Below are 17,455 nucleotides of genomic sequence, written 5' to 3' on the forward strand. Positions count from 1 at the left end.
CCTATCACTGTGCCCTGTGGCACACCACTAGTAACTGGCCTCTTGCTGAATCTGGATACACCCACCTTAACCACGTGTCCTGTCCATGAACCAATTGGTTATCCATGTAGTGGCATAGGAATTTATGCCTAGTTTTATGAGTTTATTTATAATATCTGAGTGGGGAATTGTATCAAATTCCTTGGCCAGGTCAAGTTAGGTGGTATGTACTGTTTTACCCTCATCCATAGTCTTAGTGACTTTCTCAAAGAAATCCACCAGATTCAGTAGGCATGACCTGCACTTGACAAAGCTGAATTGGGTTGGGTCCAGTGTTTGGAGGTTTCCTATGTCATTGTTCATCATGTCCATGATTATTCTTTCCATGGCCTGACATATAAGACTAGTGAATCTTATGAGTCTGTAATTTCCTGGGTCAGTAGGTGGTCCTCCTTTATACAGAGGGATGACTGTTTCTGTCTTCTAGTCTATTGGGACAAAGGCAGTTCAGAGGCTGTGGTTAACTAGAGATCCTAATGGGCCTGATAAGTGCTGATTTATGTTGTTTAAGAGGCAGCCTAGTATATTGTCAGGCCCCACTGAAGCTGTGTTTTTAGCTTTAGAGAGCACAATGGTGACCTATTCTTTGGTGATAGTTGGCAGTGGAGATGTGGAGGGTATTTCTTGGGGAGAACTGGAGGTGAAATTTGAGCTGAACTGGTCAGCCAGCAGATTTACTTTGTCTTCTGGTTGAGTATAGGTGATGCCATCTACAACTAATTCTGAACATTGTTTGGTGTTGCCCTTAAGATTGCGGACATAACTGAAAAATGCCTTATGGTTATCCTTAACTTTAAAGGCTATTTTTACCTCAAAGTCTGCTTTCAGCGACTTGACTAGTTCTCTGATTCACTTGTTTAGACTAATAAGGGACTTTTTTGCTCTGTTGTGCACCTTCTCAACAGGATTTTCTTTCTTGTGTTGTACAGTTTATTAATACTAGGGGTCCACCAGGGTGGCTTGTTTTTGAGGTTTGACCTGGGTTCATTTTGGTGTGGTACTTCCATTTCTATGCAGTTGTTTATATGGTTGTACAGGGTTTTTTTGTACGATTCTGCATAGGTTTCTGTGTTTTCTGGATTGGGGTCCCTTAATAGGTTCATAAGTTCATAGGTTAGTACTAGGCTATATGCCCTAGGGCCTATACAAGCCTAGCCTTAATAATTCCCTGGCTATTTCTTCCCATACTATTTACTTCCCTAGACCTCTGTCTAGTAGGGCGACTGACGTGATACCTGGGGTGAATTTCCTATCTCCCATCCAATCATCAAGGTTCCTTTTGAAGAGGGCCAAAGAGGGGCTCTGCTTGACATGTATGGGCAGTCTATTCCAGAGTCTGGGGAGTCTCTGGGTCAGGAACCTATCCCTCCAGTATGTTTTGTTTATTGTGATGACAAGGTTTAGATCCCTGGAGCGTGTGGCTCTGAGGGATTGGGATTTCTTTAAGTGCAGCATGTTCAACAGCTCTGGGTTTGACATGGCCTTGTATGTTAAGCAGAGATCACCTCTGAGTAGAAGATATGCGACAGAGTATAGCTGAAGTTTTTTAAGGCGGTCAGCGTAGGGCATCTGCTTTAGGCCTCTGATTCTTTTAGTGATGTATTTCTGCAACTTTTCCAGTTGTTGCAGATGTCTTGAGAGGTACATACCAAATGGGGCATTGTATTCTATAATGGGTCTAATGAGAGATGAGTACAGTGGGACAATGACCTCCTTTTTTCTGGATGAAAAGCCCTTAGTGATGAGGTGTGCCACATAGAAGGATTTCCCGACTGCTGTGGTGATGTGGATATGGAAGGTAAGACCACTAAGTCTCTTATCACACTTTCAGTGTTTAGTGTACTGCCACCTATGTGGCTCTGGAGACTGATTCAAAGAAGCCATTCAGGTTCAGGAGACAAGATCAGCCCTTCACGAACCCAAACTGGGTGGGGTCCAGTTTTTGAAGTTTGCCAATGTCTTTGTTTATAAGTTCCATGATAATACATTCCATGGCCTTGCAGATCAGGCTCATCAGACAGATGGGACGGTAGTTCCCGGGATCCAAGGTGGATTCCCCCTTGTGGAGTGGGATAACTGTAGCTGTGTGCCACTCAGTGGGCATGAAGCCTGAGGTGAGGCTATGATTAAACATGACACTTAGGTGAGGTGCCAGTTCATTTTGTAATTCATGTAGTACACAGCCCGGGATGTCATCTGGTCCCATGGATGCTGTATTCTTAGCTTTGGAGAGTGCGTTTTTTTACCTGTGTGTCCATTATTAGAGGAATTTGGCAATATTCTGGTATTGGGATGGGCCATTTAGGGGGTGAGAGGGGGGTGGAGTTGGCACTGAATTGATCTGCCAGGATATTGGCAATATCCTTGAGATCAGTATATTTAATGCCATTCTGTTGTAGCTCAGAGCAGATCTGAGCATTGCCATTTAGATTCTTGACATGTTTTTTTCCCAAAGGAGATAACTATACATTTCTTGGCATTGAGCTTGAGGCACCAAGCATCTGTTTCTTTAAGGCCCTTTTGTAGAGTATCCACATAATTTGGGGATTCAATAATGGCTCCCAGTTTACAGTCATCTGCAAACTTTGTTAGTTAGAGTCCCTTAGTATTGGCCTGTACTTCAGAGAAGTAGATGCCAAACAAGAGCGGTCCCAGAACTGAACCCTGAGGTACTCCACTTGACTGGAACTGGATTTTGAGTTAGCTACTTTTACAGTGTGGGGTCTATCAGTAAGCCAGTTGGCAACCCATTGAGTGACTTAGGGATTAATGCCCAGCTTAGTAAGTCTATCTATGATTCCAGAGTGGGGGATGGTGTCAAAGGCCTTGGCGAGGTCCAGATAGGCTGTGTGGACCACCTTACCCTCTTACATGGCTCTGGAGACTGATTCAAAGAAGCCATTCAGGTTCAGGAGACAAGATCAGCCCTTCACGAACCCAAACTGGGTGGTGTCCAGTGTTTGAAGGTTGCCAATGTCTTTGTTTATAAGTTCCATGATAATACATTCCATGGTCTTGCAGATCAGGCTTGTCAGACTGATGGGACGATAGTTCCCGGGATCCAAGGTGGATTCCCCCTTGTGGAGTGGGATAACTGTAGCTGTGTGCCACTCAGTGGGCATGACGCCTGAGGTGAGGCTATAATTAAACATGACACTTAGGTGAGGTGCCAGTTCATTTTGTAGTTCATGTAGTACACAGTTCGGGATGTCATCTGGTCCCATGGATGCTGTATTCTTAGCTTTGGATAGTGTGTTTTTTTACCTGTGTGTCCATTATTAGAGGAATTTGGCAATCTTCCGGTAATAGGATGGGCCATTTAGGGGGTGAGAGGGGGTGGAGTTGGCACTGAATTGATCTGCCAGGATATTGGCAATATCCTTGAGATCAGTATATTTAATGCCATTCTGTTGTAGCTCAGAGCAGATCTGAGCATTGCCATTTAGATTCTTGACATAGTTATAGAATGCCTTGTGGTTGTCTTTGGAATCTTTGGCAATTTTATTTTCATAACTAGCTTTGGAGGATTTTATGAGGAATCTCAGCTTCTTACTGCGGCTGGTAAGGGATGTTTTTGCATCCTGGAATTTTACTCTTTTCTGCAGCAGTTTCTTCCTTTTGTTGTAAAGTTTGTTTATGGCAGGGGACCACCAGATTGACTTCCTTTTTGTGGAGGAGAGCATCTTGGTTCTGTTTGGGATGGCACTATTCATGCATGAGTGGATGTGCTCGTACAGTGCCTTAGTGTAGGACTCAGCAGTCGAACTTTCAGTTCCCGTCTGCATGGGTGTCATGATGTTTGTCACTTCTGACTTGAGTAGCATGAAGTTGGCTTTGGAGAAGTTTTTTTATGGAGGTTTCCTTACTGGGGGGGTGGGGGTGTGATGTGGATATTAAGGGTGATTAGGTTATGGTCAGACCTGACCAACGAGGGGGTGACCATAAGTGTGGAGCATTGATTTCCCATGTTGGCAATGACCAGGTTTAGGATATTGGAGCCCCTGGTGGGACTATGGATTAGTTGATCCAGGGCATTGGAATTTATGAATTCCAAGAACCGTTGGGCAAAGGTGTTGGTACACGAATAGTTTTCCCAGTTAGTGGCAGGGTAGTTGAAATCACCGAGTATTAGGGTGTTTGGCTGTATCTTAATATTTTCCAGTATGTTTAGAAAGGTGTAGTGAGAATCTTGGGGCATGTTGGGGGATCTGTAGCAAGCTACAGTTTGGATTGCAGTCTTACCTAGTGTTAATTTACCTTACAGAAGTTCTTTAAAGTTTTTGGGGTTAGGTGGGGGGACTAGTTTTAACTTTATTTTAAAGGAGATTGGACTGCTTTGTGATCTGATCTTACTGGTGAGGACATCACACAGAATGGGGGGGGGGGGGTTCTTCACTCTCCAATATTTGTGAATATCAGATCTAGGATATTTGTTCCCTTTGTGGGAGTACAGACTAACTGCTCCAGGGCATTTGAATTTATAAAGTCAAGAAATCTTTGGGTCTGTATGTTAGTGGCTAAGTATGCCTCACAATTAATGGATGGGTAGTTAAAATTACCCATGAGTATGGTATTGAGGTGGTTGGTGAGTGATTCTAGTAACTTCAGGTATGATGTATGAGTTTCCTGGTTTATGGTGGGGGACCTATAGCTAGCAAGAATATGATAATGGATTTTTCCCATGGCTAATTGGACATGGAGCAGCTCAAGCATGTCATGTTGTTTGACCAGCCTTGAGGTGTGCTTATCCTTTATGTAGATAGGTACACTTACCTTTTGCTCTTTCACGTTCAGTGAATGATCAGAGTGTATGAAAGGCATTATTGCCATGCACTGCCAGAGTGCTTTCTGTGGCTTTGAATCATGTTTCAGTAACTGCACAGATGTCAGCATTCTCCAGGGTGAGGAGAGCTTCCAGGCAATGCAGTTTCTAGGTAAGGCTCCTAACACTGAGCAGTAGCACTTTGTTTGTCCTCATTAGCTTTTGTTGTGTTAGAAGCTTTATCTGTTTGGCAATGATTAAAAAAGGCACTGTAGGGGTGGAAAATGTTTTGACCAATATCCAGAAGCCCAGAGGTGACAGGTGAAGACTATCCCTGGACAAGCAGTGTGGCCTGTCATCCCTGTCCTCCCAGGCTAAAAATATTTGGACACTTTTGGAATGATTTTAACAGGGTCTTTTGCTGAATTGCAGAAGAACAAATGCAGAACTTCTGGCTTACAATTTCAAAGAATACTATCAGGGAAAGGAGACTCATTCTTGTATGGGGTAGTGCATGGCACTAACTCATAACTGGTTTGGGTTGGCTGTGTGTACAGCCTAGATCTGTGTCCATTCCCCTACAGATGGCTTGTCAGTTTATATTTGTGTTCACTTACATTTATATTAGAAATGCTGGGTCATGTAACTGATCAATAAGTATTGTTTATGGAAAGTGACATTGTGGTGCACATACCTGTATCTTGAATGCGCACACTGCATTATCTCGCAGCAGAAGTTAGGGTGATTACTGAGAACTTCATAATACGACGTTACGATAAATAAACTGTAAGGATACACTACGAGAAACCAAGAAGGTAGATAAATAAAATCTTGCTTTATTCCAATAAGTACATAAAGGTAGGATAAGCGCTTTCGCGTGCGCAGTGCACGCTTCATCAGATCAATTAAACTGTGTTAAAACACTTCTTATATAGTAAGCTCTAACCAATTAAAAGCCAAAAATGATTAACAGAAACTAAATCAATTAATTAGGGCCTTCTTACAGCAATCAAACTTCTAAAACTAAACCTAAAACTAAACTTAATTTGATTTTGCTAGGCATCTTACATTGTATAAATTCAAAATAAATGCTCGTTAAAAGAGCCTTTTCTTGCTCTAATGCTTAGAGCCACTTTAAACTGCATTCTGAAGATGCCATCAATTTTTTGTCATTGTGGCATGTTCACTTAAAAACAACACTAGATGTTTGGATTATTTTAAACTCATCTATTGAATATTTAGAGCACCATGTCCAATTATTTTCAGTTTGTCCAAAGACGGCACTCTGTCTCATAATAAACCGTGCCAGTATAGTCACTTCGATATACAAGACGAATCTTATAATATGGTACCATTGTTGAATCATATCACCAGAACATGACACATATTAAAATCTTTTCATGCATATTACCTCACATAGTAACAAAGACATATGTCTAAGATAGTCGTACAATGTAAAAATCATATTATTCTTCTAAATGTAAGAAGTGGATCAAACTAACAAACCATACTGATCAAATATTACAAATTACATACATATCATGTTTCAGAATTCTATGTTGCCCATCTAATCTTTTACATATATAATAAAACTAAAACTAAAAACAGCCATGAAAATCACTGTTAAAAATGAATATGAATAAAATCTAACTAATATACAATGCATAATGTAATATAAACATATCATACCATATGAAGCCATTACCATCCTTATCCTACTATCTATTTGTTCCTCACTATTAACTATTACTCATTAAAAACATTTTTAATTAATTTATTTCTGCTTAGTTTAATTATAAGCCTTGAGAATATTAGAACTTTAACAATAGATAAGAGCAGCCTGCCTATATAGTAATCATATAAGCTCATAATAAACAATACAAAATAGAAAATATGTTACTATAGCTGGTACTAAAACTCATTCTAACTATATACAACATCACATTATTATACCTTGGTTGAGAAATCTATGTGAGGGCTATATTAATTAAATTCAAAACCTTATTTTTATGTAGTTCATCAAACTTTAGTATTATTTACTCTCATAGAATGGTGTAGATGTTCATGGTATATAATTATACCTTAGTGAGAGACTAAAAACTGTGCAAACATGCTATAAATCCTGCCCTAGTAATTTTTAACAACTCTGTGATGCTATCTTTTTTCAAGAATAGGTTTTAAAGACACATAATTATTAATTCCTGGTTCCTTATGTGCTCCGGATCTAAAGATCCAGTCTAATTCTAGTTTCGCTAAGTGATTGATGTTATCTCCCATTCTATTACTCATTCTCACTACTTGTAATACCCTGAACTTGAATTCATGTGTAGGATTTGAGTTGACATGTTTAGCCAACGCATTTAATTCATTCCTCTTGCGAATATCATATATATGATTATAAATGCGTTCTTTCAGTTTTCTTTTTGTTAGCCCGATATAAAAGGCTTGGCAGGATGTGCAGTTTGCCATATAAATCAAATTGGTACTATTACAATCAGTATGTGTTCTTGGTTTAAATTCAAAAAAACCATGTGGATGTCGATAATGTTGTGTAGTTGTTATAAATTTACACATATTGCAACTCCTACAAGGAAAAGTACCCCATGGTGCATGATTGCTGTCCCCCATCATGTTACTAAAATTCCTCGAGAAAATATCTTTCAAATTATCACATGTCCTGAACATAAAAGTTGGTTTCTGTCCCACTAGAGCCCTAATATCTTCCGTCATAGTCAAAATATTCCAGTTCTTAGTTATTATTTTTCTAATGTGTGCATTGTCATTCGTATATTTCATAAAATAGGCTATTTTGCTACTGTTGCTGCCCCATTCATTATGTTCTACTATACATTTAGAACTTTTGTATTCTGTTTCTTGGCTCTTCTCTGCAGTGTCTTTTTGACCCAAACTCTTCAAGTTTGTTCTTAAAAATGAAGATATGGTGTCATCTCTTATTCCCTTTATTAAACTCTGATTATAGCCTCTCTCTATAAATATTTGTACCATATTGTCAGCCTCTTCCTTTAATATAGATGGATCTTGGCAGATCTTGGTCAATCTAGAAAATTGACCTTTCATTATCCCTGTAAAAGTATACCTAGGATGCATACTGCTCTGATCTAACATATTATTCTTCCAGCATTTCTTTCTGAAGATCTTCGAAGTTAAAGTGTCTTCTTTGTCAAAATATAGGTTCACATCCAAATAATTAATACTTTCTCTAGAATATTCAAAAGTGAACCTAAGGAATTCTGTGGTAGATTCTAGGTATGTAACGAATTCCTGCAGCTCAATAACTGTCCCAGTCCAAAATAACACCACATCGTCAACAAATCTTCTATAGAGACATATTTTTTTCATCCAGGTACTATTAAATAAACATGATTTTTCCCAAAAATATAAGACCAAGTTTGCATAAGAATTCGCACATGGGGTGCCCATAGCAACACACCATGTTTGAAGGTAATACTTATTGTTAAATAAGAATACATTATTATGCAACATTGTAAACACCAAAGTCACAAACAAGATGGAAAGAACATAAAATGCTACGAACACCTTGCTCCAGCCCAGAAATCAGTTACAAATAACTGAGAACCGCTCCAATAAAGGTTCTTAACGTGAGATTTATTAGTAAACGTTTTCGCCTTGTAACAACTCGGCTTCTTCAGAGAATAACATAGTATTACATTAAATTTTTCTTTTTAAAATGGTTTGTAGGAAGTGATGTCAGGAAAAGGAAGGTGTGTCATAGACAAAGTTAAAAAATGCAGCTGTTTTAACTTGAGCTACTTAATATGTTTGTTAAAAAACGTTCCATTAAAGAGAAAAAAATACAGTTAAAATGTTTTTTATATATAGCTAATGCTCTAAAACACCTATAAATCCACTTTCTTGCTAAGGAATACTTTAACTCATAAAGAGTAAACATACTCATGAAAGTTATAAAATATAACAGGAAATATATATATAAAAATATATATATAAAAATGTGTAACAAAAATGTGTAACAAAAAATATATATATGCTTTAAAAACCTTTTCTTAATGCCATAGTATTACATATACATAGAGACATGACTGCATGTAAATAAGTACAGTTGAATATAGGAAAGTTGTATAACTTGAAAACATGCAACATAAAAGGTTGTGAAAACTGTAAAGTATATTTTTATAAGGAGGTATATTACAATAAATAGTAAGTGTTAAAAAAGTTAACGCAAATAACTCCTTAATTTCAAAACTGGTAAAATGTTGCAACTTTCGTTCAAGCCAGGGTAATAAAATGAGTCAGTCCTAAACTGCCATTCGAGCTCTAAGATTTCCAATAGTAACTTGAAAGGGCCACCTCTAACTGGTTGTTTTATCTGGTCAATTGCCATAAATGAAAAACTATGGCCTGGCTGCTCTAAAATATGTTTTGCAAGTGCGTTGTTTTCGTTTCTATTGTTCATTGCGTAGGTATGTTCGTACATACGATCACGCAATCTGCGGTCCGTCTTTCCTATATAGAAGGACGGACAGCAATCGCAGATCGCGATATAAACTACGGACTTGCTTTCACAATTAAGGGGTTTCCTAATGTCAAACTTTTTTCCTTTTACTGTGAATGTCTGCCCTGACCTTATTTTGTGACATCTGTTACAAAAACCACATGGGTACATGCCTAGTCTTTTGTTGTAAAATTTACTTGGAATGTCCCTTTGTAGTAATTCTTTCAAGTTATTATTCCTTCTAAAAACAAATGACGGAAACTGACCAAATTTTTTAATTAAAATAGGGTTGCTGAGTATAAAGTCCCAATTCTTCCGAATTATAGCTGATATTTTGCCTGAGTCAAAACTATATGAAGTGACATAAGAAAGTGTGGGATCAGAGGGGTTTATAGACCCCAATGAATTAACCACAGATGTTGGATTTTGTCCAATAGATTGTAAGGGACTAGAATTATCCGTAAGATTGTTCATAGCTATTATAGGCAGAATTGGGCTATAAAAACCATTAATTCTCTTTATCTCTACCTCTTTAAAAATGTTTTCAATAAAATCCAACGGGTATTTTCTTTTCAAAAACATTTCAGTAAGCAAATCCGTTTCCTCATAAAATATTTCCATTGTACTAGACATTCTTGCAGCCCTAACAAGCTGTCCCTTAACTACAGCTTTTTTCTGTTTCATAGGGTGATGACTTGAAAAATGCAAGAATGAATTACAATACGTAGGTTTTCTATGTATCCTTGAGACAAAAGAGCAAGTGTCAAAATCCTTAGTCAATTTAACATCCAAATACTCAGTACTGGATGTTGAAAACTTGTAAGTGAATTTAAGAAAATCTGAAGTATTATTAATATTGGTGACAAAAGTATCAGCTTGTGTCTCATTGCCATCAAACAATATAAAAATATCATCAAGATAACGTGTATAATATCTGATCGGTGCCATTAATTCTAGTGACGAAAAGACTGAGTGTTTTTCCCAGTAACTCATATAGAAGTTTGCTATTACGCTCCACAAGGGGGCCCATTGCAACCCCTTGTTTCTGCAAAAAGTATTTATTATCGAACAGAAAATAGTTCGAAGAAAGCACAATATCCATTAGTTCCGTGATGACGTCAATCTCGGTTCTTGAAACCCCCAATTCACCTAACAAGAGGGCTGTCCACTCAAGTGCCTCCTGGTGGGGGATTGATGTGTATAAATCAACAACATCAACGGTGAGGAAATTAACCTCACCGTTGAAAGGTTGTGATTTGATGGCTTCTAAAAAACTCCATGAATCCTTACAAATTAAAGAAAAATGAACCAGGTGTTTTGACAAGAGACTATCTAGGTATTTAGCGCAAGAATAGGTCATAGATGACCTTCCATCAATTAATGCCCTCATAGGTGGATTTGAAAGGTTTTTATGCACCTTTGGTATGCCGAACATAACAGGTATTTTTGGGAATGTTATATCAATATAATTGTAAGTATCTAAGTTGATTTTTCCTTCAAGGTATAAATCACGAAAATATCCCCTTAACCTGTTATGTGCTCCTTGGATCTCATTAAGAGAAGCTTCGGCATATGCTGGGGAATCTAAGATAGTGTACATTTTATTTATGTACATGTCCTGACCAAAAATCACAAGTCCACCACCTTTGTCAGGTTTTAAAAGTCTTACGGGCATTTTACATAGGTCATCCAACAATTGGAGTTGAGTTTTAGAAGTATTAAATCTAAAAGCTGAGTCCCTTTTAGACTTGCTAAATAAATGTCTCAAGTCTACCTCACAAGCTTGCTCAAAATGTAATAAGGAAGGATGCAATGGTGGATTAAAAACACTAGGGAGTACTAAAGAGTGAAACCTGTCATCAGTTACAGGTTCACTGTTGAAATACAATTTCAAATTAAGCTTGAGCGAAACATTTCAAGTTAATCAATTCCTTTGAGACATTCCCAAATTTGCTAGGTACAAAAGTATAACCATATGCAAGTAACTCAATAAGCTCGTCTGCTAAGTCGAGTTCAGTAAAATTATAAATTTTAAAATCTGCATCTCGATTAAGCATTATTTTTGGAGCCATTTGGGATGCTGAAAAAGAGTCTACAGGATTAGTAACAGAATCACTATAATCAACTGTAACATTGTTACTATCTAAGGACAATATATCAGGCACAACAACATTGTCAGATTCTAGGCTCAGTTCCAATTCTGCCGTCTCCTCGGGCGTTGACGTTGGTTGCGCTGGCCTAAAAAATTGTTGTTGTTGGTGTTATTTTTATTATTTGAATTTTGACCCTTAATTCTATTACTGCGCCTTGGCCCTGTATTCTGGTCAGAAGAGGAAGGTTCATCGTCCTGAAATTCCTCATTAAAATCATAAGAACCATTAACAGATCTTTCAGTGTTTGGTAAAATATTTGCAGTACCTAGAATTACATCATTCTGCTCAGTAAAACAAAGTTTGGGATAGGCTTTTTCACTTTGATATGCTTGCCTGTCCCTTATAAGCTTCTTGACTTTGTTTTGTTTTAATTTGACCAACATAACTTCAATACTTGTGAGTGTACGGTCATAATCTACTTTGAATGATGTAAAATTTAAGTCATCTTTCAACTGTTTGTCGAGTGCGTCAATTTCAACAATGAGTTGTTGTACATGAAGCTCATAATGTTTAATTATGAGCTGAAGTAACTGAATGCCTTGTGCTTGAAACAATTCCTTTAAATCCGTAAAAAACTGTAAATTGTTAAGCAGACCTGAGGGTGCAAAAGCATTCCTCAAGCCTTTCGGCACTAGTCCCTCACGTATACATTGGTTGAAATAAGCAGACTCAAGTTGTAATTTCTTAAGTCTTAGTACTTTACTGTCAAACAATTTCAGTTTCTCTGAAATTGAGGAATTATTGTTTCCCTGAGCTTGTGGATTAGGTGCGTTTAAGTTTGTGAAGGTAAATGCATCAATATTATGCATCCAGCTCTTAATGTCAGTGAAGTTAATGATATTATTGTTTGTACCTGTAGTCCTCACTGCACCCATAAGTGGTGTTGTAGAAGAATTGGAAGGAGCATCCTTCATCGTTGTTGCTGGAGCCCTGGAAGTGTGTGCTGCGACATCAGCATACCTGACATGATCGCCAAACACTGTTTCTGTGGAGCGTGGTGAAATGCCTCTCACCGTATTCAATACCGGTTGTGCTGGTGGAATGTCCGCTTCCGATAAATTAACCAATGCGGCTTGTTGAAAAGAGCCTCTCGCCGTATTCAATAACGGCTGTGCTGGTGGAATGTCCGCTTCCGATAAGTTAACCAGAGCGGCTTGTGTAGCCGACAAGACACTACCTTCAGTCCTCATATTGTTAATGTTGGTACAATTCCTTCTTTCGATCACGTCCAATCTTGCTTGAAATGTATCAAGCTTAGTTGAGAGGGACGTTAGCAATGCAACGAGATTAGGTGCGTCAACCTGGTTTAAGGTGACCTGTCCTTCACCTACTTCGGTTGAAAAAATACGTGGAGTGCTGGGGCTATCAGGTCGATCCGTAGCCATAAGACAAACTGATGTAAACACCAAAGTCACAAACAAGATGGAAAGAACATAAAATGCTACGAACACCTTGCTCCAGCCCAGAAATCAGTTACAAATAACTGAGAACCACTCCAATAAAGGTTCTTAACGTGAGATTTATTAGTAAACGTTTTCGCCTTGTAACAACTCGGCTTCTTCAGAGAATAACATAGTATTACATTAAATTTTTCTTTTTAAAATGGTTTGTAGGAAGTGATGTCAGGAAAAAGAAGGTGTGTCATAGACAAAGTTGAAAAATGCAGCTGTTTTAACTTGAGCTACTTAATATGTTTGTTAAAAAACGTTCCATTAAAGAGGAAAAAAATACAGTTAAAATGTTTTTTATATATAGCTAATGCTCTAAAACACCTATAAGTCCACTTTCTTGCTAAGGAATACTTTAACTCATAAAGAGTAAACATACTCATGAAAGTTATAAAATATATTGTCAGCCTCTTCCTTTAATATAGATGGATCTTGGCAGATCTTGGTCAATCTAGAAAATTGACCTTTCATTATCCCTGTAAAAGTATACCTAGGATGCATACTGCTCTGATCTAACATATTATTCTTCCAGCATTTCTTTCTGAAGATCTTCGAAGTTAAAGTGTCTTCTTTGTCAAAATATAGGTTCACATCCAAATAATTAATACTTTCTCTAGAATATTCAAAAGTGAACCTAAGGAATTCTGTGGTAGATTCTAGGTATGTAACGAATTCCTGCAGCTCATCAACTGTCCCAGTCCAAAATAACATCATATCGTCAACAAATCTTCTATAGAGACATATTTTTTTCATCCAGGTACTATTAAATAAACATGATTTTTCCCAAAAATATAAGACCAAGTTTGCATAAGAATTCGCACATGGGGTGCCCATAGCAACACACCATGTTTGAAGGTAATACTTATTGTTAAATAAGAATACATTATTATGCAACATTGTATCAAGCAATTGGTTTACCAGTATTTGTCTATCTACAGAAAAATCACTTTCTTTCACCATTGTTTCACGAATGGCTTGCAACCCATATTCATTGGGTATGCAAGTGAACAAGTTACAGACATCTAATGTAACCAATAATAATTTGCCTAAGCCCATCTGGTCTTGTGGGATCAGTTTTATCCCTTTTAAAAGATGTTGTGTGTCTCTTAGGATAGTGTCTACCTTATCAACGATGGGTCTTAACATTTTTTCTAAAAATATTGAGAGGTTATAAGTAGCCCAATGCCTCCCAGAAACTATGGGTCTCATTGGTATCGGTTTTATCTCCTTGTGTATTTTGGGCAAACCTTTTAATATGGGTATAAGAGGTTCCTTTACATATAGAAAATCATACATTTCACTGCTGATTTGGCGACACATAAGTAAATCATACAAATTGTCTTTTATATTATTAATTATGCTTATGACCTGCCCTATAGTCAATTCTCTATAAGTGTTGGTGGAGTTAAGAGATGTCTCAACATTTCTGATGTATTCATCTCTATTCAATATTACCACTCCACCCCCTTTATCAGCAGAAGTAATTAAAATGTTGTTATTCTTCCGTAATTCTTGAAGTGAATTAAATTCATTTCTATCTAAGTTACAAAACTTATTACTAACATACTTTAAAGAATAAAACTTGTACAGATCATTCTCACATGACTTTACAAAGCATTCTACCATGGATGGTAGCTGAGGAGAAAAAGTGCTTTTACTTCTAAAATCATTCACTATAACATTTTTGGCAGCTTCATGCAAGCATTTTTTATCACCAAAAAACAGCTTTATGGCAATTTTCCTTGCAAACATTCTCAAGTCAGTAAAAGTTTCTGCCAAAACACTCGGTTGTGACGGGACAAACTTTAACCCTTTGTTTAGCAGAGACAAATCAGAGTCAGATGGAATATAATCAGAATAATTGAACACCAAACCAGTCAGTTTAAGGTTCTTTTCTGTTGCCTGTACCTGTCTTGCGAGTACTTTCGTTTTCTCGGTCCTCGGCTTGTTGATCTCCCTCTGTTGAAACGATCCATACTGATCGGAAAAGGGCCATCAGTGGGTTTGTTGGCAAGAGTAGTATTGTGTCTGATCATACCTGTCCTTTCCGGATCATCAGCATGAACCAGCACTTGCTGATTCGGGGGTGGAGTGTTGAGATTCTGAGTCTCTATAGTTGATTGCCCTCTCATATCGCTCGACTCAGTAGTACAGGAAACGGCTCCAGTCAATGGTGCCAAATTCAAATCACTTATTCTTCCTATTTCCGGTTCTTCGCCCTGCGAGTAGGTGTTGCGATTGATTCGTGTATTATTAGCCTCATTGGTTCTGGGCCAAACAAAAATGTTGCCCATTTTAAAATCTTGAACGTCTCTGGCTAATTTTCGTTGTTTTATGTTCTTTAGTTTATCACTATAAGTGTTTATCTGTGCACAAATATTGTTAAGTTTCCTTATACATGTCTCTGATTTAAAACGATCAGTTATGGTTTTGTACAGAATGTCTATTCTTTTTTGCAACTCAGCTTCAATCGGTTCAAAATGCTCAAGTAATAGATTGATATACTTGAAGCCAAGTTCCAAATTCATCTCCTGCCATTTCTTTAGCAGACCCGGGTACAATTGACCATAAGTAGGCATGCACAAAACGCGCATGCCTCTCGGTATGACTTTAAAATGATTACATGCTTGTAGATGTTTCCTTTGCCAAGACAGTCTCTGAAGTTTATAGAAATTGTTTTCTAGCTCTTTCGTTAAGTCATGAAACTCATTCATATTGTCATCATACCCATTAATTGCTATTCTTGAGCTCACTGTTTCCGAAAAATTTAATGTCAGCAAAGGGTTGTTCTTCTGTGGTAAAAAAGCATCGATGTTAAGCATACTCAGTTTCCCTTCAGGGTTGTAGTCCAATTCCAATTCGATATTCTCCATAGCGTGGAGGTAATGATACAAAACAGTAAGTAACAAAAGTAAAATAATATCGTTAACTCCCAAAGTATCCTTTTTTTTTTTTTTTTTTTTTTTTTTCATAATAGTGATATCACTACACATTGCATGCAATGCAATTTATTCAGTACTGGTGTCCCTTAACTAGGGCCTCAAAAGAAATACGCTGTTAGTAGACAGTTGCTGCTTGAGACAGCTACTATCCCATCTTATATTTGTCTGGCTTGCTATCACAAATTAGCAAGGACTGCCTGATACCTATTTTACTTCCCTTTATCTGACCAGTAACTATCCTTTCAACTTTTCTCATGTATTTTCTGTTTTGCTGTTATGTTTTCCTTGGTGTGGAATCCCAGGCATTTGTCACTACTTCAGTGGAGAAATTATTTCTCATATTTCCATACACTTGCTTACAACTCTGCTGTTTTCATGCTAGCCTAGCCCTTCACTTCAAAATTTGTTTGAAAGATTTCTCTGAGATATTACACATCTGTAGCTTATCTATGCTTTCCATGTCCTCATTTAAGAAGTACGCAATGAGGTGTTAAGCATTTCTTCTTTGATGGTAAGTACACATTTTAGATGTCTAGTTTAGGGCGGTCTCTACAGTGTCTTTGTTTTCCACAAATGTGACCTTTGAACTGTAAGTATTACTTCTGCTTAGGTCTCCTTATTGACCTGAACAGCAGTCTCTATAGTGCATGCCAGTCATGAACAGACGTCTGTAATGCATAGGAGGTTATTACGCAGACAGCTACATTTCTTCTAGCTGTAGGAAGTGCAGGGTGCCACAGTCAGCCTTGTAATAATATCGTTAACATTTTGATTCCTGTTTTCAACTGCTTCAAAAATGAGTGCTGCTAGTTTTAAAGTTTAGTTTCATTAAAAATAATTTCCTGTTACCTTTTATTTGCAGGAAGGTGGTGTGGATTCTGGATTCCAAAAGGTTCAGACAGGCCCTGCCAAAATTCAGAAACTTTATCAAGTTAAGGGAAAGAAGAACATCAGGGCCACAGAGGTTTCATTGAAATGGTCAAATTTCAACAGGGGTGACTGTTTCCTCCTGGACTTGGGTGAGGTACGTTACAACTTTCTGTAACAAGGGTATGTGGTCTGTTTTTAATAACAGCAAGTAAAGAATGTTAGTACTTTTCCAGGAGCTAGGTGAAAGACTCATATATGAGGGTAGTAAAGGATCTTGTAACTGGAAAGCATCCCCTTCTGGCAGGATATTATCTAAGTGGTCCTAAATTACAAGAAGAAGCATGGAGGGTGCAGTTTTGGATCATCCAGCAGTGTTGAGAGAGACTTTCTTTGAGAACATTCACTGCAAGTTGATCTTCTGTGCCATGAAGTTTCAGACACGGAGAGTCTCATGGATGATAGAAGCAGGAGTTTTAATTTACTGCATAGAATTTACTTAAAGTGATTAAGGGTGTGATGCATTAAAATATGTCCGGTAATATTCCTGTCAAATTTGTCTAATTGAGCACAGGGTGCAACATCAGGAAATAAGAGAGTATATCCCCGAGACATATGTAAATATTACAGATGATTTATTAAGGAAAGTTTCCCAAGGAAATATTCACCTGAAATTTATTTAACTGGTTACAGTGTATGCTGTGGGGGCATATGTAAATAATGTTCAGTTTGAGTTCTAATAACTGACCACT

The 17,455-nt window shown here is 37.6% G+C and overlaps 1 protein-coding gene across 2 annotated transcripts in view; it reads left to right on the forward strand.

Moving 5' to 3' along the window:
• Nucleotides 1-17,455, forward strand: part of CAPG (capping actin protein, gelsolin like) — a 315,146-nt gene that overhangs the window by 215,907 nt on the left and 81,784 nt on the right. For both annotated transcript variants that reach the window (XM_044084038.1, XM_044084039.1), the window contains one exon: nucleotides 16,699-16,860. In XM_044084038.1, the coding sequence (XP_043939973.1) occupies nucleotides 16,699-16,860 (162 nt within the window). The remainder of the gene's footprint in view (nucleotides 1-16,698; nucleotides 16,861-17,455) is intronic.

This window comes from Protopterus annectens, chromosome 9.part0, assembly GCF_019279795.1.
Source record: "Protopterus annectens isolate FY-2018-M chromosome 9.part0, PAN1.0, whole genome shotgun sequence".
NCBI classification, from domain to species: Eukaryota; Metazoa; Chordata; order Ceratodontiformes; family Protopteridae; genus Protopterus; species Protopterus annectens.